The sequence below is a fragment of the Kryptolebias marmoratus genome, linkage group LG16 (assembly GCF_001649575.2).
Source record: "Kryptolebias marmoratus isolate JLee-2015 linkage group LG16, ASM164957v2, whole genome shotgun sequence".
In the NCBI taxonomy this organism is placed as follows: Eukaryota; Metazoa; Chordata; class Actinopteri; order Cyprinodontiformes; family Rivulidae; genus Kryptolebias; species Kryptolebias marmoratus.
In genome coordinates, this window is record NC_051445.1 from 8,861,631 (window position 1) to 8,884,224 (window position 22,594).

General features: G+C 40.4%; 1 protein-coding gene across 2 annotated transcripts; it reads right to left on the minus strand.

Annotated features, from left to right (window-relative positions):
• Window positions 1-4,500: 4,500 nt before the first annotated feature.
• Window positions 4,501-22,594, minus strand: znf574 (zinc finger protein 574). Of its 2 annotated transcripts, none has more exons than XM_017415263.3 (10): window positions 22,522-22,594; window positions 20,080-20,237; window positions 13,655-14,792; window positions 13,352-13,566; window positions 12,629-12,808; window positions 12,301-12,395; window positions 9,524-9,618; window positions 7,143-7,291; window positions 6,602-6,889; window positions 4,501-5,459 (listed from the first exon to the last, which is right to left on the minus strand). In XM_017415263.3, the coding sequence occupies exons 2-10, from the start codon at window positions 20,233-20,235 to the stop codon at window positions 4,860-4,862; spliced, it is 2,916 nt and encodes a 971-aa protein (XP_017270752.1). In that variant the 5' UTR covers window positions 20,236-20,237; window positions 22,522-22,594; the 3' UTR covers window positions 4,501-4,859. The 2 variants fall into 2 exon arrangements, with proteins under 2 accessions (XP_017270752.1, XP_017270751.1); XM_017415262.3 differs by having other exon boundaries at window positions 13,655-14,795.

A 22,594-nucleotide genomic window follows, 5' to 3' on the forward strand; every position in this document is an offset into this window, starting at 1 on the left:
AATTTGAGATTTTCATTTGTTGTCATTTGTAATCATCAAAATTAAACAAAATAAACATTTGAAATATATGAGTTTGTATGTAATGTATGAATATAATATACAAGTTTCACTTTTTAAATGGAATTACTGAAATCAATCTACTTTTTCATAATATTCTAATTTTATGACCAGCACCTGTATATATTTTGAAGGTAGTTTTGATTGAATTTTAGTTTGTTGTTAAAGCGATAAAGTGTACTTCGAGACGTGAGTTTATTAATGAGTGAATGAGTGAGCACATGACACGTGCTGATTCTTTTCATTTCGTTTCTTTAATCTGTATGGCTGATATGTTGGAAAGTACAGTTTCAAACAAGTCATCATTACCATATTTTATCCTGGTTACAATAACAAATTCTTAAACTGACCCCATTCAAAACAAAGAAAGGGATCTCATTTCTTGTGCTTCTTTATTTACATTTTACCACAGAATATTTAAATTTCCCATTAAATTGAACTTTATTCCATGTCTTCTGTGCAGCCTTGTCTTTGTTTCTGTCGTGTTCCAGCTTCTGTTTCAGGCCGAAGATCTCCTCCCTTTGTGTCCCGTTTTGTCTTACTTCCGATCTTTGTTTCTCCGCTTCTTTTTTTAATTACCTCATTCATTTTACCTGTGTCTTATTTTCTAATTAGTCCTAAGTATATTTATAGTTCTGTTGTTTGCTCTTTGTCTTTGTTCCTTGTCAGTCATTGATCCTGGTGCGTTGAAGTGTTTGTTGTTCTGTTTTTCTTATGTTTTTGTTGTTTTTACCCCCTTTGACTCGTCAGCAGCCTTTTTGTTAGATTTCTGTTTGCCACGCAGGTTCATTTTTCTAAGTTTAATTAAAGCTGCTGGCTTCTCTTGTTACCTGTTTGTTTTCATGTCTGTCTCCTCTTTTCCTTTGCATTTTAGTGCTCTTACAAATGAACCATAACAACGGTGGGTTATTTACTGTAGCTGAACTATAATCAGACTATAAATACCAAAGTTGAAACAAACTGGTGCAGGGGGGGGAAATGTCAAAAGGAAAAACAGACTTTAAAATGTCGATTCAAGAGTTTTAGGGCAGAAGTATGCAACCTGCAGCTCTTCAACCACTTGGTAGCTTTTTAAAAATCAATATTTAAATAAAAAATAATTTGGTAAAAAATAAACATATACTGACCAATAAAACTGTTTGATTTTCAGAATATAGGTAGTTTATTGGTTTGTTAAAAAGACTTTGCTCCTTCAGGAAAATTAAGCTACTCAAAAAAGAAGTAAATAACTAAATAACTAATAAGTTATAAGTTATAATAAGATTTCTGGGTACTTTTCCTATTTATGATCAATGCAGATTAATGCAGATTACCGTTATTTTAACCTACTAGCAAAAAAGAAATGGTTTTTGGGTTAAACTTGGGAAAAATCACAAATTAAGCATTTGAAACCAGAAGTGTAGCACTGATAGTAACATATCAACTTCAAGACAGCTGTTAAAACATTTCTTCCAGAATAGATACTGGGTCTTGTGACAAAAGAGAAAGCTGCTCTTTACATCTGCTCTATTAATATTCCTACCTGGTGATAAAGAGCCAAACACAGAGCTCCTGGTGTCCTCCACCTGCTCAGGACTCTGTGATGTCAGCAAGTTTTCACTTTACTGCTGCGAGAGCTAAAAGCTGAATATGCAGACTCTCTCTCCAGGGTCAATTAGATATTTTTAGTGTTTATGGTGTAAAAAAAGAGGCAAAAAATCAAACGGAGTTTCAAAATAATTAGAGCCACTTACTGTGTTGTTCTTTCTCTTTTTTCCACATGCAGCAAAGGCTGTTTTGTTTTTTTAAAAAAGAACCTTGTGAACAGATTTATTCCAGCTGACCCCATTAAAGGATAAAACTTGTCATTTATCTCCTTGATTTAACATCATATACATAATTAATTTAGGAACGCAACTGCACACGCAGAAGTATTTTCTGCTCTCAGCTACCTGTGCACATGAGGGATTGCAAGTAATTTCAAACAAAAACAGGTGCAACATATGAAAGCCTAGCCATTGCAGTTTATATACACAAAATAGGTCACATTACTGCCTTTATATATGTATTTTCAAATAAAAACTAGTCTGCAGGAATGTTAGGAGAGACTATTTTTGTAGTTTCACCTGTTTAGCAGGTTACATAAACATTATGAGCAAATGTACCAAAAATGTGTATCATATTACAAGACAATTAAACGAGGTAATCAATCCTATTATTTCTAATATTCCATTTGTTTACATGTTTAAAGTTGTTGTCCATCAGTGGTTTAATTACCTCTGCTTCGTTGCGCTGAATGTGTGCAGACGAGTGTTCCTGTGCGTTTTAGTGTTGTCTCTCAGCTTCTGTCACATCGTCAATAAACGCTGGTGACCCAGAGCCACTGGAGGGCATGCATGCATCCCTCGGCCTCCATCACGTCTTCGGGTTGAAGCCTTGCATCACGAGCTGTTCTCCTCAGTTTTTAGTCCCCGTCATTCTCGTGCAGGTGGATTTAATCTTGCCTGTCTTAAAAAAAAAAAAAAAAAACAACCAGACTGTAGGTTTTCTTTTCCAAGCCTTACCTTTTTTAGAGGTTTATGAAACCTTCACACCTGCAGTGAACTCTCGAAATCCATTCTCATGAAGTCTTTTATGGCAGTCCAGGGCAATTATTTCCTTTCCTTATAGTCTGTTCTAGGCTTGAATGGACGTTGTGAAGCACACTGTTGTGTTCTGATGGGTTTGAGTTTTTATGCTGTATATTTAAAAACAGCAGTAGGGTTTTTTTTCCTGACCGTTTCCTTTGAGTTCACAGCAACAGTTTCCAAATGCAAGTCCACGTGAAACAGCCCACAGCTGCACAAGAAAAAGGCTTTTCAATCCAACGTTTCTTAGTGTTTACCAGCTGATGTCAGGTCGAATTTTAGCTCAATGTCTGTAAAACTGAGTTATAGCCACTTTTCGGCTAGCTAATATCAATTAGCTGTGGTGGCCATCTTGAATCGGATCGACTCCAGAAGTTTATCAGTTGTAGATGTACGTCCAGGGGTTATTTTCTACAAGTTTTATTTAAATTAGTCCAGTGGTTCATGAGATAATTGGGTAACAGACGCACAAACACATCTTCCTCTGCTTTCACTTTGGGGCAGCAGGCATAAAAAATGTGTTTAAACAACTGCTTGTATCTAAATATTGTTAGTTATTGCTCAGTTTATGTAGTAATAATACATACTTATTTATTATTTTAGTCATAATTTACCTTATTTATGCCTAAAGATTCATTGTTAAAAATATAACTGTTTGCTTGGCTTGTATTTGTTATACTTTGCACAGAGAAGAGCATGTTTTTCCTAGAGAGAACTGTTTGAAAAGAAAAAAAGGAGAACAGAAAGACTGACATCTGTAAGATTGTGTCTTCACAAACTGCAGATGAAATAAAATTACATTTTTAAGGATCTTTGTTCCTCTAAAAGCCCCAGAACACTTTGGTACTTGGATCTGAGCCATAAACAAACATTCTGTCTTCTGTACATCAAAATGACATAAATACTGCAGGCAGAGTGCTTCACCGGAGGATAAAAAACTTGTGGCTTCAATGCCAGCCTAAACAATATAATTACACGTCTGTAATTTTTCCGCTTCGATGTTAGGCAGCAGGTGTGATGAAAAGCACTCAACCTGAATATCAGCTCATAAGTTCTGCTGGGAAGGAGTTCTTTAAAAAAAAAAAAAGCATGTTTTTATTGACTTTTTCAGTAAAGCTATAAAAAGCATCCGAGTTCCTGACACGGGCTTCTTTCCGCTCCTCGGGAGCCCTTTACTTCCCGATGTGCTTCACACTCCGAGGAAATGTTGCCATTTTCCTACTTCGACTAGCCTCAAAATCATCAGCATTTCTGCCTGCGCAACATGAAAACAAACGAAGACGGAGCGCCCGAGCCCGCGTGTGAAGCTTCAAACCCCCCTGTCAGCACTCACTGGGTGGGAGACAGCCATAAACCAAGCTTTAGAAGCCTATAATGGCCTACTGCAGCGCTGGCAAAACTTATATCACATTATGCCTCTTCCCATTCAGACACAAATAGGATCATTATTTTTGATAACTATACAGGAAGTGCTGGGTAATTCAGTTACATTACTTGGCACTGCATAATTCAGCATTTCAGCTAAATCATCATATGTCTCAATGTATCCTTGGCGGTATCGTATTTAATTACAGCACAAAACCGATCAATAACACGCCGCATAACAAATTATCGAAGACTACAGCTGATCCATACACACAGAAGTCCGATTCTTTCCAACCTTACTGAAAAGCCGGACACTGACTGCTTAGTGGCCATTTTATTTTTCAGCAGACTTTGTACTCTGTCAGATGACAGAGGTGGAAATTTACAGCAGAGGCTATAAAGTCCGGGACATCAAATGGGATGGGGGCGCTGCCCTCGTGTCAGCCAATAAAATGATGAACGCTCACGAGTGTGAAATCGGAGGCATTTTATTATTAGGAAAGCAGAGAATATTTCTCAGGGGACCGAGTGTTTCACAAATAAACGGAGGCGGTACAAACACTAGTGAATAATCAAAAACTAATTTCACACTTTTTTAAATACAGATGACTAATCTAAGGTAATCTCAGAAAATGTATCGATCTTTAAGTTATTAGTTAACGTTGCTGCAAAATTAAATTTTGCCAAAGCAAAATTAAAAATATTACACAAACTGGAACGTTTTTTAAGTGAATAAACAATCTAATAAGGTGTAAGGTAGTCAAATTAACTTTCCAATCCTTAAATTCATCATCAGAGAGTGCTGTAGTTATTGTAGTTACAAATACTTCTTCACACAGTCTCCTCCACGATGAACTCGATGGTGTGGTGTGGCGACTGGCCCGTCTCCACCACGGCGACGCCGCTCTCGTTGATGGCGATGGTGGGAACGGCGATGCCCTGAGCTCCCAGGACCGACGAGGGCAGGAAGACGACCTGTGAGGTTCCCTCGATGCCGCTGAGCTGGTCGGACGGGATCATCACCGTCTCCGTGCCTCCTTCGTCCTCCTGCACCACGTAGATGGTCTGCACGGTGCCGGACTCCAGCTCGGCCGTGGCGGCCAGAGAAGACAGCGCCTTGGCCCCCTCCAGCACCTTCTGCACATGCGCCTCCTCGACCGCTTGCGCCACTTGCTCGACGGTTTCCGGGGGCAGGTCTCCGTGCATCCGCAGGTGCTTGTCCAGGTTGGGGCGGGAGCGGAAGGCGGCGGAGCAATGGGGGCAGGGGTAGGGCTTCTCGCCGCTGTGGGTGCGAGCGTGCTCCGTGAGGCGGGCTGCAACGCTGAAGCTCTTGCCGCAGATCCAGCAGCAGAAAGGCCGCAGACCTGAATGGATTCGCTCGTGGTCCTGGAGGTGGGGCAGCTGGCGGAAACGCTTCCCACACGTGGTGCACTAGAGGAAGGTCGGAGGAGAGCGGGGACAAATACACAATATTTATAAATAAAAAAATGTTCTCTGAAACAACACAAAATCTACTGCAATTACTTTGAGAAATAGAGACAGAGACAAAACAATAAATATTTTATTACATACATAATCTGATGTCTTAACTGAAGTGTTCAAATGTTTTTATAAGCTGCCCGACCGAAGCCATGAGGCTCAGCCTTCTTCAGATGGAATATTTAAACTTGTGAGGCACAAAGCCAGAGAATATAGTCCCTTTCTGCTTTGTCATTGCACGCTGATTAATATTCTGTTTTTAATATAATCAATTACCGTGTAGCTGCTGAAGTCCTGCATGTAGAGGAGAGTAAAATCAATTACACTGAGTGTCACTAGTTTTACAACAAGAAATGATTCATGGGAGCTGAAAGTTTAACACTTTCTAACTGAAGTGATCACATCAGCAATCAGATATTCTACTGCTGTCTCTTTCCTGCCATGCTGACATTTGCTCTCCGTTTTCTTCCACCTGAATGCAGATTGTGTGCTCCAACTACAAGCCTGTTTGCACCTCAGGCACAACAAAACAATGACACTGAGGCTGTCTCTCTGGCAACACTCAAATTCAAGCTGTAATTTGACATTTAAGCAGTTTAAACTTAAAAGCTCTATATTTGTTTGCTCTACATTTAGAAATACTTGTGTTCCTTCAGAAACACAGCAAAGTAAAGTTTCTGCACATGGACCTAAGTTTACAGAGTGCCTGATGAGAACAACTCAAACAAAGACACAAAGATTGAATCGTTTCTTCAAACTCAGCAAGCCGAGATGGATTTTGGCGGGTTTATGCTTGATGTCCTGCCCCGTCACAAGATCAGCGGAGAGAAGGAAAGAATCCCAGAATAGAAACAGGCACAGAGGGAAGCTGACAGGCCCTAAGTCAGCCCTGTCATTAATCACAGGTACACAGGGAGATAAGAATCACCCCTAGGACACAAACTGCATAAATGTCCATGGTGTGGAAGCTGAGAAATGGTCACAAATATGGTGCGTGTAAACATCTTGTACGTAGAGGACAAAATCTGGTTCTGAAGGCTGAGAGAAAGTGACTTTTTTTTACGTAAGAACACACAGGCGCTACGACTCCTTACCTCAAAGGGCCTCTCGTCGGTGTGTGTCCTCATGTGAACACTGAAGGTGGATTGGTAGGAAAACTCCTTCAGGCAAATCTCGCAGCGGAAGCGGGGTCGGTTTTTGGACTTGGAGAGCGTGCCTTGGAAATGAGCCAGCACATGCTCCTCCAGGGTACTGTTGGAGGTAAATCGGCGGCGGCAGGGCCTCACTGGGCATTTCAGAGGCGTCTGGCCCGTGTGCGACAATCGATGGAGGTCGAGGCCCTCCTGAGTCATGCAACGGTGGCCACAAAGGTCGCACTCCATCTGTGGGTGGAATAAAAAACGGAGATGGGACGATGACAAACCTGAAGCTAATGGGATGAAAATCAGAAATGAAAGGAATGTCCTTGTGGTCAAACTGTGACGCAACCACAAAGTCACAACGCGATCCAGCTGGAGACCTGCATTAAAACACATTATCTGTCACTAACCCCTTTCTGGACTGTCAATGCCACAAAAAAAAAATCATTAAATATCTTTGCTTTAGAAGGAAACATATTCTTTCTACTTGTCCTACCTGTCCAGTAGAACGTCCGCGGCCCTGTCCTCGTCCACGGCCCACGTTCCTCTCATCTTCTGTGGCGGGACAACGCTGCAGGTGAATGTCCAACACGGACTGGTTGATAAACTGGGCCGAGCAGTGCGGACACATCACCGGCTGCTTGTCTGTAATGGGACAGTGTGGAGTTTTCAGACAGATGCTCGTTCGCTCCCCTCATACTAAAAGCTGCTGTGTCGTTATAAATATCTGACGGCTGATCTGAGTGTGCAGATTGTTAAAGGTCGGCCCGACAGTCCTGCAGTGACGGACAGCAACAACTCAAATGGCTGATGAAAGGTGACAAACATTCATGGTACCATTTTTTTTTTTCTGTCTCAACATCTTCTGGTATTTCAAAAAAATTAACACGAAGAAAGAAATCAAACGAGCGTATGATTCCCAAAAGATGTAGAACAGGGCTTTGTGCTCGTATCGAGCACCGAGACATCTGGTCAGTTGCTCAACTGATCCACCTATAAAACTGTGGCTGTCACTGCACTTTTATAATGCATCCATAATGAATGGAACAGCAAAACATGTGTTGAATCCAGCTGTTAGGGTACGCAGATTTTTCCCTGTGGACGCCCCGGTGACTGAACCATAATAAATAGTTAATCACACCCATCATTACAAATCCCAACCACATCACATATCTATCTTCAAATTTTTAATCGTCTAAAATGGTAAATTTTTAGTTTAAGATAAAGCTGAAAACGGTGCCCTTTTTCCCCACACCAAACCCTCTTTGTGCGCACACACACTAAATAAAACAGCCTTGCACAAGAAGAAATTGTTGCTTTACACAGTTGGTTGATTAATCAACATCTCAAACTGCTTCAGTGATGAAGTAATGACCTTTGAACAGATCTTTGTGTTTGTCTGTGGAAAAGAGACTCCATTTAAGTTATTTTTCTGCAGAAAAGGAAATGGAAGACATTTCATCAATGGTTTTTTTTTATAAGCTGAGATGACTTGTCAGACAACAGTCCTTGAGCTGCAGCTGACTTGAGTGTTTGACAGAAAATATCAACATTCATCTGTTTTTTTTGTGTGCGTTATACTTGTTTTATACTAATGTAGCCGAAAGTGCAAGACAAGTTAGAAGAGAACATCAAACTGCTGCATCTTAACTTTTGTTATCTTTCTAATCAAGCCACACTTTGGTTTCATGGTTGAATATTTTGTTGCAGATTCAGGAATGTTCACAAAACATTTTATTTAAAGAGACGCCAACAGTTATTTCCTTTAAGAAAGCTTATGATTTATAATGAAAACAAAAACTTATTAACTTTGCCCTCAAGCTTTAGCTTCTTAACAATTTTATATTTAAGTTTCTGTAGGTTTTTATACACTGCTCTTTCTTAATTTAATTTCTAATTAAAGTTCACTTACAAAGCAGAAAACCAAAAGGTTGTCTTATTTCATTTTTGCTTGTTAGAAAATTCATCAACTAATTGATTCGTCTCTATACAGCTGGTGCCCCAGTTCCATTTTGGCAAAGCAAACCAAACTCTCGCTGGGTCGCTCTAGAAAACCTGGCAGGGAAGAGCTGACATTGATGGTTCATCAGCGTGTCCAAAGGCTATCATGCCAATATCTTGCAATCTGCTAACCATCTGCACCATGTATCCCATTAGAGCGATCCACTCTGCTCCCCGCTGGGACCCTCTAATTAAACCTTTAATAAGGACAACCTCACTTCATGGCGTTGGACTGATCGATAGATCAATCTCTCCCATCATCTTTCGCAGAGGAGACTCGTACCTCTGACCTCTGCTGGACGCTGACTCCTCAAGCTTAACTAATGAGGTTGCCGTGCCAACACCCCCCTGATTAAGATGAAGTGTCAACATGTTGACCCAGTTCATTTACCCCCGCCTTGCCTCTCCACTCCACATGGCACACAAATCAATTGGAAGTCTGAGACCTAATGTATTAGAGGAACAATGTACATATACCATAGATGAATGTGTATAAATAAACAAGATGGGCCACCCAGGCAAGCTGGTGGGTTCATTTATCAGCAGCTTTGCATGAATCAATAGTAATTCAGTGTATGCTGTACTGATAAGACCATCATCTCTAATCGGTTTCCATTACAGTGAGGAATGAGACCGGCTTTCGTTTGATTTCTTGTTATGCTCGTCACAATTTGTCACTTTTCCACACTTGCATGAAGCCACTAATCAAAGACGAAGATGAACAAGGTTACACAGAGGATGATGTTAGTTTTGCAAACTGAGATTTGACAACAACAAAAAAAAAGAAACACGCATTCCAACTCAGACCACCTACGTCCAGCTGAGCAAAGGAATTATCATCTGAATGACACATGCCAGGCTGAAACCCAGTCTGACCTTGATGTACGAGAGAGTGCAGGTCCAGGTCTTTCCTGCGTTTGAAGGGCTCTCCACAGTCAGGACAAGGGAACGGGTGGCTGGTGTGCAGCAATCTGTTCAAACACAAAAGACTTTATTAGCAAAGAATCCAAACGACTGCTGTTCCTTATAGCCGTGACTCCCAAAGCTGGGGTGAGGAAACACCAAGAGGGGGTCTTAAGAGGATCTACAGAAATCCAATTAATTTAAAAATTGTTTGCCAACAGCATATTTAGCCTTGACTGGTACAAATAAATAAAAACATTGGTCATAAACACATAAAAGAATGTATATATGTCTGATGAGGCTCTTTGTTAAATAGCTTATTAGTACTGTTTGCATACATGGGGTAGAAAAGTTTTGGAACTACTGCCTTATAACGTAGACAGGTTCAAATTTAAGCCTAGAAAACAAAAATGGCTAATCCCAGCTCCCTGCGTAAAGACTGAAAAAAAAAAAGTTTTAAATTAGAAAAAGTCCTGTTTTGCTTTGTACTGCTACTGTACACTCGTGGGAGGATTACGAGCGAGTATGTACTTTAGCTGTACTCCAGTTTGAACGAGCGGTATTAGCAGAGTGCATAACAACCGAAGAAAAAAGAACAGCAGTAAATTGGGAGGAATCGGCGTTGGCCCATGGAAGACTATATTTATCCACCGCACAACGTTACGCTCAGTATAGCCTTAGGGGAGGAGAGAAGTTTTCACCTAATGTTGCATCAAGCCTGCTTTCACCGTGTTGGAAAATAATGTTGCTCATAATCAGAACAAACACAGGTGATGTCTCAAATTATAGAAAACCCATCCTCCCATAAATATTATAGACAAACTAGTGGGTACATAAATCATTCTGAAATAAATCATCCTGTCTTATTTAGGTTTACAGCAAATGCACTGAGCCACACGCTTATACAGCAGGATGCTACAGGTGATGTGGAAGGCCCCTTCAAGGTGAATGTAAGGAGCCAGACTGTTTCTGTTAAAAACAAAATAAATCAAAATCAGGGACAGCCGACCAGGATGCAGCTGAGAGAGTTCAAATCTGACATCTCTCCTGCGCGCCAGACGTTCATTTTTAGAATTAATTAGTTAAGTTATTCATTTAAATGCAATTTTAGTTACGTTTTGTACTTTAATGAATGTAAAGACAAGATAATCTGGAAAACATACAATTACTTGGGTGCATTTCATTTCACAATGCTGGTATTTTCACTTGTAAATAAAGCTAATTCTGGTCTTTACACCTGCGAGCTTTGAACCTTTAACCTGAAAAATCTGTGACTTTTTTTCCCTGAACCATCTGAGAAGGTTTTACTGGAAAACATTCAGAAAGAGACAAACTGAAACCAAATGGAAAAAACAAGAAAAAATAACCCTGCAGATGCGATTGAGTGTACTATCCGTCTGTTGATTGTGGACTTGTTCCAACTAATTAGATCAATAATTAGAGCCAATTGATGAAGTCACAGTTCTGTCAAACTCAGCTGGGAGAAGAATGAAAAAGTACACAGCCTTTAATTTCTTTCTAATTTAACTCTAACATGAAGTACCTCCACCCAGCGTTTCCACACATTCACCATTTTGAAATTCTGTAACTTTCCTGATTCGAATTTTGCACATTTTCCGTGAAACTTTGAGTCCGTTCCTTTCCTAGAAATGTGCAGCACAGACTGCACTTAACGATGGATAGAGGAGAACACCTCTGAATAAGAAGGGGATAAAAAAAAGAAAGATGCCCGTTTTGCAAATGTTTTACTGTGCTCCTTTTTTCTTTCTACCTGGAAAATATGAACAGCAAATTCCACACGTTTCCATATTTTTCCAGGAACTCTATAGACTACCCTGTTGGTTAGCCATCATCAGCCCACACAGCAAATGAATCAAAGCAACTAAAACAGTGTGAAGTCTGTTAAGATCAGAGTCTTACGAGAATGAAGTAAAAGGAACAAACTTCAGCTTCAATTGTTTCAGCTTTATAAACCATTTGTTCAGCAAAATCTAAAACCTAATGAGGTTTCATAAAATAACACGCAGATGGATCATAAACGACGGTGCTTCTCATTTGTCTCCAGACTGCTGTGAGTCTCTGCTGGGTTTGCAAGTCAGCATGAAGACGATCAAAACTACAATCCAGATGAATTCAGTAGCTTTAGAGGTAGGCTTTAATGTCTTGTTTTATTCTTCTGACTCGCCAGGACACTTGATTTAAAAATGGGACGCTTCACAGTGAGTGATTAGATTTAATTTCATAGCATTCACAGCCACAAGAGCTTTGTTTTTACTGCAAAAAGGTTTGCGATCGTTAAGTTAGTGCATCACAGCATCTTGCAACATTAAAAGAAACACACTGTAATGCTGATGGTTTTTTCCCACTATCCAGCCAGGTAAAATGAGACCAAGCTTGTCCACCATCCTATAGCTTGTTATCATCATCATCTTAATTTACTGAGCCTCTGGATGTCAATCATACGCAGCTAAAGCTCAAGGGCACCCAGGCGTCTGTGTGTTTGCTACACAGCTATCTAACTCTGCAGTCAGACACGGCTCAGCTCTTACGTCTTCTGCTGAGAGAAAAATATCTAAATCCCGTCCGAGGCTTTATAATGTTTCTATAATTCTAATGTATTTATGTAGCAAGCAGAGCAGGGAAAATGATTGAATGCTGCCAACTGACTTTAATGTACTCCTCTCCCTCCTCCCCAAACATCTGCAAAAAACAGAGCAATAAAAATAATAAAGTTTGTAGGGTGTTATTACTTGTGGTGGTTAAGCTGATCCTCGGTGTTGAAACGTGAAGGACAGTTTGGACAAGCGAAGAGTTGAGCAGTTCCGTCATTGTCCAAAGAACAGACCTGCATTGAGAAAAATTATATTTTAAAAAAGGATTTTAAACTAAAATAGATGAAACAATTCTTTCAGCAAACATTAAATGCAGTTTTTATTACGAAATATCCACAAAATTAAAAAACCCACAGGCGGAAATCGCTGACAAAATACATTAATAAACCTGTAAAAGTCCCACAAAGGATTTGTGCTTCAACATGTCAGAGCTGTGCCGGGGAAGGGAGGGGGGTTGAGCCCGTACCGGTTTGCGTCCTCGCCTGCGCGGAGTCTCCGTTGATGTGTGAATGAGCTGGTGTCTTTTCAGGGTGGCTGCCTGGGCAAAATCTTTGCCACAAATCTCACAGCAGAAGGGCTTGTTGCCCGTGTGGTTCATGTTGTGTCGCAACAGGCTCTGGGAGTTGGTGAAGGACTTGGAGCACACCTACACAACAATAATTGGGATTAGCGCCACGGCTATGATTACAGCACTTTTAATTGCTACTTACAAAAGAAATAGATACATCTGGTTCATAGTCAAATGCAAAAATCAAAAGACCTCTTGGCACATTATAGGTTTTTTAAAAAGTGGCATTTTGATACACCTTTTTGTGAAACTTTACATTCTATTGTGGGAAAAGATGAAGGGCTCTCTTCTGTTCAACATGATTTGTAATTTGTCCTTGGCTATCAAGACCTTGCGGGCTGCGTGTGCACACTTGTTTTAATTTTTAAGAACATTTTCTATTGTTCAAAAGACACCAGGGAACCTGTCGAATATAATGAGCCTGGAGGATCAGATTGTGTCAGCCTTCACTTAGAAGCATTACATCATCTCATCAAAGTCAGCCGCACAACATAAATGATCTTCATATCAAAGCAAGTTATCCCTCGTATTCAGGAAAAGGACACTTTGATGAAACTGATGCCTAAATTTGTTAGTTTTAGTGATCAAAAAGGACACTTTGATGAAATTTCTGACTGGCACCTTGCACGTGAAGAGCTTCTCTCCGGTGTGGCTGTAGACGTGCGTGCGCAGGAAGACGCGTCGGGTGAAGGTTTGGCCACAGTAAGGGCAGACGTGGGGAAGTGGCGTTCGAGCCCAGTCCTGCAGCAGCTTGGCAGGCGGAGGGTGATTCATGTTGTTCGAGTCGGCTGAACTGCTGCCTTCCAATTCATCTTTAGTGCCTGAGCTAATGTTTCCTGACCAAACACAAAAAATAGGTTGTAATGTCAAAACTTTCTACAGGTAATGCAGTGATGTCTTATTTTATAACAATTTTCCACTTACCTTCCTGTGCGTTACCACTCAAAATCCTGAAATAAGGCCTGCCTCTCTTAGGAAAGGGAGAACCAGGTTCACCAGAAGAGGGAGACAACAGTCTCTTTGCAGACTGTACGGAATCTTCACGGCTAGCGGTGGTTGATTCATCAGCGTCTTCATCTATTCCCGGTTTGGTTGGTGTGATGCGGTGCAGACGCCGATGATACAGATACTGAGTGGTGTTCATGAAGCTCTCCCCACAGTAGGAACAAGTGTAGAGCGGCTCGACGAGGCTGTGCTTCTCCCTACGATGAGAGGTGAGCCCTCGATCGTCATCAAAACTCTGCCCACAGTGGGTGCAGAAATACAGCTCCGGCTGAGCAAACGTGGAGGTCACAGTGCTGGAGGAAGAGGGCACATCGTTGGCGCTGTTCTGGGTATGAACGCTGGGAACATTTTCCATCGTGTCCTCGCCCTTCTGTCTGTGTTGTTTGCGATGATAAAGGAAAAGCGTGGTGTTCAAAAAGCTCTCTCCACACATGGAGCAGCGGTGCAGAGCTTCCTCGAAGCCGTGCTGAGTCTTGCGGTGGGTTACGAGTTCAGAGACCAGGCCGAAACACGAGCCGCAGTCGACACACAGCAGCACTGGTTCAGGTTTAGGCTTTTTGTTCACTCCCCTCCTTTTCGGGGATGAATCGTCTAAATTAAAAGTTGAAGCATCCTCCTCAGCGCCAGCAGCTTCTGAGCTCTGAGGTGAAGGTGGGTCTGCAACCTGCTCCTCTGGATTTAGAGACTCATCTGCTGGTTCAGGATTTCTGCTACTTTCACACTGTGTGAGAGATGAATCGTCTGGATTTAAAGGTGCTTCTGGGCTCTCAACTGAGAAGGTTTCGGGCTCATCGTGGGAATCCGGCGTTGGCTTGTTCGCTAAAGCAGCCCGCTGGCATGTCCCCTCCTTACGATGCTGCTGCCATAGGTCAAGGCTCTTGAAAAGTTCATCACAATCCCCACACTGGTAGAGGATTCTGGGCTGGTCTAGCTGTTCCCTCTCTTGGGAATCGTCAAGTTCTCCATCCTGCTCCAGAGAGGAATGTCCCATGTGGACCTCAATCTGTGGGACTGCATTCTTGGAGACTGCAACTGTCCTGGCTATATTTATTACATGCTGCTGCGAAAAGAAAGAAACACATATTTTTAATACTTTAATATTTTAATCTTTTGTTTTATTATGTTCAAATAAAATTAGTCCTTTGCCACTGCAATCAATTAGTCATTTCCGCCTACAGAGTTTGTCTCTAATTTTATTCTTTGCAGCAGATGAGGGATGAGAGTTCAATGTTGGGGAATGGAGGTCAATTTGAGCAGCAAGTGTTTAGAGCCAAGGTTCCTGTGTGAGCTTCAGACAGCCGAGATAAGGCCTCAGCCGTGCTGATAACGATCAAAAGGCCCATTGGGTTTGACTGGGCCGTTCCACAGGGTTTTACATTTGCTCTAGCCATCCATTTGATAAAAAAAAAAAAAACATCAAGGTCAAGGTTGAAGGACTCTGGAGCTACCTGATTCACTTCGGTCCAACATGACTCACACCAAGTAACATGTGGGCTGTAGTGATATTCTAGTGTGTGAGTAATAAAGACCACCTTCAGATGTGGTCTGCCTGTTTCAATAGTCTCCTGATTGCAATTACAGCTTGCATTACCATGCATTTTATTCTTAAAAAGATACAGATTGTGTGTGCAAATAAAATAGGTTACTAGCTGCATCAGTTATTACTGATTCATAGGAAACAGTTAACATAATAGTGTTTTCTCTGAAATTTGGCAGGCCAGACCCACCAAGAAATATCCCCTTATGAAGAAACTGAAAATATTTTCCCATTTAGGAGCCATTTGTGCGGCTCAGTTCCATGGAGATATCGCTCTCTCATTGCCTGGGAAACTTGAAAATAATGTGAATACAACTGCCATTAGGGTCCTTTATTACTGCAAAGCAAGTAATTAAAGAGGAAGCCAAGTGAACAAAAATGGAAAAGCAAATGTGAATTTGCAAATTGCCTGCTGCGCATTCTGACAGCACTAATATACTAAAATGTGCACATCGTGATTTCTTTCCTAAGTGCCGATCATTGACAAAAATCAAGGTGAAACTCAGATATTTAGATTTGCAAGAAAAAGCTGAAAGCGCATATTAGTTTCCAATCTTGTACCTATTTTTGCAGATAAATCCAATTCCCTAGACCTGCAAAAGATTAGGGAACTAAAAATATCTCAAATGTATAACACTCCGACTAAACTATACTTATTATGAACAGAATTTGGTAATTATTAGATGAAGATCCACAACTAATTAGCTTTTAGAATCACAACACAGCTAAGCAAACTCAGTCATTTTACTCACACAGAGCTGAGATTTGGTGAGCTGCAAGCTAAGAGTCGTCTCCAACACGTTCTTTGACTGCACAAGATCTGTTTTTAAATTTTGCTAATTATTTGAGTCAGCTCTGTCTGACTGTTAGCAAAATATCTCATGAACCAATTGTCAGATTTTAATGAAACTCTCAGAAAGTTATTATTCCTATTCAAGATAGAACAGCCAACTGACTACAGGAATCCCAAAAATAGCAATAATTGAGTAGATTTTACAGATACTGTGCTATAATTTGGTGTGGTAGTAGCTGAGCATTGTCTCAGAGTGTCATCACGTCTCACAATATTGTATGCAGTCTTGCAGAACATCATTCTCTAGGTCTGATCAAAACAGCTACAACTCAGCCGCCTCTCAGGATAAGAATATTAGTTTAAAACTCTGGCATGAAAGGCGGCGGATGGTTCTCATTCTTTCAAGAAATACTTAAAGACTTACATTTTCATCAACAGAAGGTGCTGAAGTCCGCAGCAGGTACGTCATACTCAACAACAACCTAAATTAGCACAACAGCTTTTTCGTTCACATTCCAAAAACTTGTATTTTTGTTCTACTGGAAGTAAGTTTTTAACACTGAATCAACTTAAAAGGCAGGAAAACTCATCCTCACAGCCGAGATACTCTAATGATCTGAAAGACCCCCTAATTCTGCACAGGAAAAGCCAATTCTAGTTTGTTTAGTGAATGCTTCTGAGGAGATGTCACCACAACGTCCTCAGAAGAAGCTAAGTAATGATTCGAGAAATCAACAGCCGCTGTTTTACATCAACTTCACATTAGGTGAAGAGAAATTACGACAACTAGTGCAGTTTGAACACGTGCAATAAACGCACTTATGGCGAAGCATGTGCCAAGAAGCCATAAGGTATGCAGGGTTTTATAGAGTTTCTCCAGCTGATTCATCTATGAGAAGGCCAACGAGCGATCCGTCAGGAGAAAGAGTGGCACTGATTGAAGCATTTCTCATGCCCTTCTTCCCTCTGGCGACTCTGGGCGCAATCTGTCTGTCGTGAGTGTCACTGTGCTTTATAGACGCGCATTTAAGACGGTAAAGGATGGAAGTCCGGGCACGAGCTCCGACAGCCGTGACCCGCTGCTGAACGAGGCCCGATGACTGCTTTTAACCCACAGGGCTTTTTTGGGGCTGTCATGGGAAAGGCAAAAGAATAGAGTGTCAGCAACAACTCAAAACTTGGCTCAATATGTCGAGTCAAACCAAAAAAACTTAACTCTGAAATGCTGCAGTAATAAATGAAAAAAAAAAAAAAAACTATGGAGGGAGGCAGACAACAGTCCAGAATAAATGAATTATGTAAAAACACAGGACTCTCAATTGCAAATGCAGTCAGACAGTGGATTTACAAACCAGAAGAAACAGGAATCAGAATACTAAACAAAGAGGAACGATGTAGATAGTACATCCCGCCCACATAAGCCAAAGAACAGGATCATCCCAAAATTACAAAGCAACAGACTGTTCATTATAACTGAAGCATGGGAAACAATCTGGTGATTCATCTGACTTCACTGGATATCATGTAAATGTGACACTGCAGACCTCAATCTGGCCTGCAACTTTTAGCATGTCCTCCTCCTCCTCCTCCTCCTCTCCCATCCCTGTTGCCTTCTCCCTCTGAGATTTGCACAATTAATACCAAAAAAAAAAGCACTAACTTAACACTGTTTTCCACTCATTTCTATATTCTACATTTCTCTATTATACAGCCCTCTAAGCTCTGACTTAAGCTCTTAAAAGTAAATACTTGTAGGACCTTATTAAAAACAAGATTTATTTGCCACACATTCCAAAATATTAAGTCGATAATCACTCCTCTTGCAGCGCTGCCGCTTGTTTCATCAACTCATTACTCTGATAAACAATGTGTTAATCTGTCATTCTGTCATTTCTGAGGAGACAGCAGCACCATGTAAACTTAACTTAAATTATTTCCTGACAATAATACACAACTTATCATGTTAAATGTAAGGGGCGCTGAAAAAAAGGCCCCAGACTATTACAGTAAATTAATTAGCAAATTTAATCTGTAATATGCTGACTAGAAGTTATAGCTATGTGCACATGTTCTGGTGTAAACAGAGATGGGGAAATATAGACGTTAGTAATGAATTAGAACAAGCAATTTGCAATTATTCTGTAGCAATCTGTGGAAATATTGTGACTGGATCAATCAGACAATCAGGGCAGGTCTGAACAAAGTCTTATTTTGGTAATCACGTTATTTTAGGTATCATTTAGGTCTCTTCATTAAACAACTGTACAGAAAACATCCTCACTGCAGCTGAAAACACGCCAGGAACGCCACAGCATGGTGTCTTATTGGAAGCACGCCGATTGACGTGCTTAAAACTCACAGACACATCAAGACGATAAATTTACTTTTTCCAACTGTCTTCATAATGACAAGATTTTGGGTTATACTGCACGTCGCCGGACATTTCCCTACCTCATATCTTTCCTTGATCATTTTTATGTTTTGATACAAAACAGCGCTACAACTAAACAAGAAAAGAACTGTCCAAAAAAGTGCATAGAAGAAGAGCTGCTACAGTAACCCAGATGTATAACTGGGAAGTGTGTACACACCAAATTGTTTTGCGTGGGTCATAACTAACAATAATAGAGGTGGAAATTTTGACCACCTGTGTGGTTTGCTCTTGGCTACTCTTTACAAAGTCATCAAGGCCAGTCAATAATTAAAAACATCAAGACATAATAAACAAAATCAGCACAATCTCATACCAGTGGTTAGCATAGCCTTAAGTTCAAATTAAAAGTTGTGACCGGATGCCAGCTACCATGCGAGTCTCTTTGCCTATGGAAACAGACGCAGTGGCTGAAAATAGATCAAAACTGGCAACATCCAAAAAAGAACGCTTTGGGATGGAGAAGTCATACAATTTTGATGTATTGGCATGCATTTACACTCTGATTTGTTGAGTAAAGTATGCAGATAAAAAGATAGGTTGGGTTAAAACGGTAACCGTCAAGAGGAGGTTTTACAAAAGCCGCACGTTTCAACGTCGACCTCCATCTTTATGGCGCTCCACCGCCCAGCTTGATCCTCAGCATTGATTCTTGACAGCTGTATTACTCGTTCTTTCGTGTTTAGCAGCAGATTCACTCTCATCCGAGATTCTGCGCTTGTCTGATTCCACCATATTTCTTTCCGTACACAGACTAGGGCCAGCCTAATGTAGGTCAGTCACATGACTCAAGCTTCCCCGTGGTTTTCAGTGGATTTTTCATTTTACATTGAGTGTGGTCTCAGGTTTCAGGACTGCATATCAATATATCTGAAAAAAACACTGAAGTAAACTTCTTCAAACTGCAACATTTAATAGAGTTCAGGATAAACTTTTTATGTTTGATTTCATACTTCGTAATAAGTAACTTTAACCTTTAAATTCCGTCTGAACTGCAGACAACAAATGATCCTTCCATTTTAAAATTAGCGTTAAAGTTGAAGTTTTTGTTGTGATATTTTAACGCCGTCTTTTTGTGAGGTTTGTTTTCAAAACTTTTCTGTCTCAGCAGGTTTTGCCTCATCAAATGAAGGGGAAATTAATGTGTCATGTTGAGAAAAAGAATTGCAAAACAAAACCAAAATCATAATTGCCGTGTATTACCACCAAATTTTCTTCCCCAGCAATCATTATCACAGTCTCTTCGAAAAATTGCCACTTGTTATTTTGTGATTAAAAGTATGATGTCAGAGTACATCTAAATGAGACATTAATGTGCAGTGACACTTTGAAATGAGCCGGTAACTAATTACAAACAACAACTCAATGTTAAGTGCTTAAGTGATCAACTTATCAAGGTCGCTGTTGGTATTATTAGAAGTAGCAGAGCACAGTTAATTTATGTCTAAAGATGTACTTGTCAATTCAATGTTGCTACCTACATATTATTCAGAGGCTTTAATGTGATCAACAATACTGCTTTTTGTTCGTCTGTTGACAAACTGACAACAGTAACAGAGTGTAGACAGGAGACTGTTGGTTACCTGGGTCTGCCCCACTGGAACGGCAACAGAGGTGCTTCCAGATGAGCCAGATTGCTCCTCTTCAGCGGTGCATGTCAACTGGTGCTTAAGGACTTCTTCAAGAGTGTTAAACTCCTGGTAGCAGGGAAAGCACATGTACACCGACGAACCCTCCATGACTGCAGAGGGAACAGAAAGCACAAATATTTTATAAGAAACATAGATGTGCAGACATAAGAAGGATTCACAAAAACTAATGAGGGTTTTAAAGACGCAAGCAAAAAGGTTTAACACAAACGCCTCTGATGCAGTACATCAATTTAGGTTGTGAACATTGCCCTCTCCTGATGAAAAGAAGTGTGTGCATTATTAACGCAGCTTGGACTCAAGTGCCAAGATTCTCCAAGGCTGCCAAGATGACTCATCATGCACTGAGGCTGAGCTGATTGTTATTTTGACCAGGCAGGTTGCTGCTCAAATGGAGACCTCGCTGAGTCTTTCTCCCTCTGTACCTTTTCACGGTCCGAGTCCTCGTTTAGCGCCAACATCAATTAGATTTGTATCGAGACTGGAGCCACAAAAGGTGCAGTCAGGCTCACGCTGCTGCGGCTGTGGGCAACTATAATGAAAACACAATCCCTGCATCCTTCCAACACACCGGATACAAATCAATCCTCAGAGTACAAAAAAATCATGTTAAAGGAAAAACATCTCTATTAAAAAAAAAAACACTACAGATTTAGGACAGCTTGTCATTTTATTTGCAACGACTGATTAAATAAGGTTGATGATCATCTGTGCGTGTTATTTTGCCGAGAATCTGATTAAACAATAAATCAATGTTACATTTAGATTTCAATCCTGACTCATTCAGCCCAGCTGAAGCAGCTTGGCCCAGATGCAGACAACACGTTTGTGAAAAGGAGCAAGAAATATATTTTTTTTATATTTTTAGAGGCCAAATTTTAAAAATATTAATTCTAAAAAAGAATAGCGAATGGCATTGTTGCAGATTTGAATTAACAGAATTAGCTGATAAATCGAATTAATGCAATCAGAACTGTTAAAATTTAAAGAAACTGTTTTATTTCTTCATTATGTGTCAAAAAATAACATTTGGATTCGTGGACATGCTGTCTAATGGCTACTTCCTTTGAGCTATTAATATCTTCTTTTCCAGTTACTTTAATGTCAACAAATGGCACATCTTGACCCATTTGACTAAGAGAAGATCTTTGATGTAAAAAAAGAAAAGTCTGTGCTGTTAAACCATACATAAAATGATATGAAGCAGGACTTGCAAACTTAAAAAGAAATGTGAAAAGACAAATTTAACTGTCCTCTGTTCCTGTCCTTTAAGATGAGACTTTTTTTTATCCTGAAGGAAACTCAGAAGTTGTCATCTGCTTCCAATCACACAACACAATGATAAGGAAAAACAAAGATACAGGTGAAATATTGTGCTTTATGATCAGGGGTTAAATGGTTTTAATAAGGCTTTAATATATTAACTTCAAGAAGCCCCAAACTTATGTCACCAAGTACAACTGTGTGGTTTACTAATCTGTTTATATAGGGTTTTAAAACAGCAAAATCATATGATAAATAAACATTGATGTTTGTTTACTGCATGCAGGGCTTATAAAATTATCAATTTACTGATTTTTAATGAGATGCAAATACTAATGACACTCTTGAAACTGCTGTTTTGTACATAAACCCTACATTTTAATCCAGCAGTTTAAGCCAGATGTGGTGTGAAGCTTTTTTTTTTAACAATTTAGCTGTTATGTGGCACGCTACTAATCCTGAACAAGGTGGACTTTCAAGTTACTAAAATTAATGTTATTTACTAGCAGACGAGCTAACGCTAGCTAACAGTGACTGCAGAGGCAGAATTGTCAGTTGTCGCAAAGAGAGAATAGCAATTACGAATATTTCATACAGGTACAAGAAAGGTCATTGTGTGATTGTTTTGCTGGATGTCTGGTCAAAGGAGAGTCGGGAAGAATGACCGTAAATGTAGCCGTTTCGAGGGTACATTTATCTGAGCACTGTGTTGTGTTGCTAACATGTAACCATAGCCATCTTTTTTTAAAATGGCTAACGTTGTCCCCCAGCGTGGCAGCCCGCTTCTGTGTTAGCACAAAGATTAATAAACCAGGTTACGGTTCGATCTCTTAATTGTGGGCACCCAGGTTGTGTTAGCTGGCGACCTAACTCGTTTTACCACTTGGACGAGTGGTGCTTTACTTTCTGAAACCAAGGAGAAGAAGAAGAAAAGACTCGAGAAGGAGGGCGGGAGGCGCTTCTTCGGTGGTATAATGGCGGCGACAGACTAAAAGTTACCATTAGCTGTCTCCCCCCGTCGAAATCCGCCATACAAAAATACAACAACGTAACATTTCATAAAAAATGACACCAGTGGTGCCAAATAAGTAAAAATAATATGACAAAACTCACCGCAATCATACGTTACTGGTCGAGGAGGAAATAGGCCAACTTCTGTTTTTTCTGCATGTTAGAAGGCTCAATC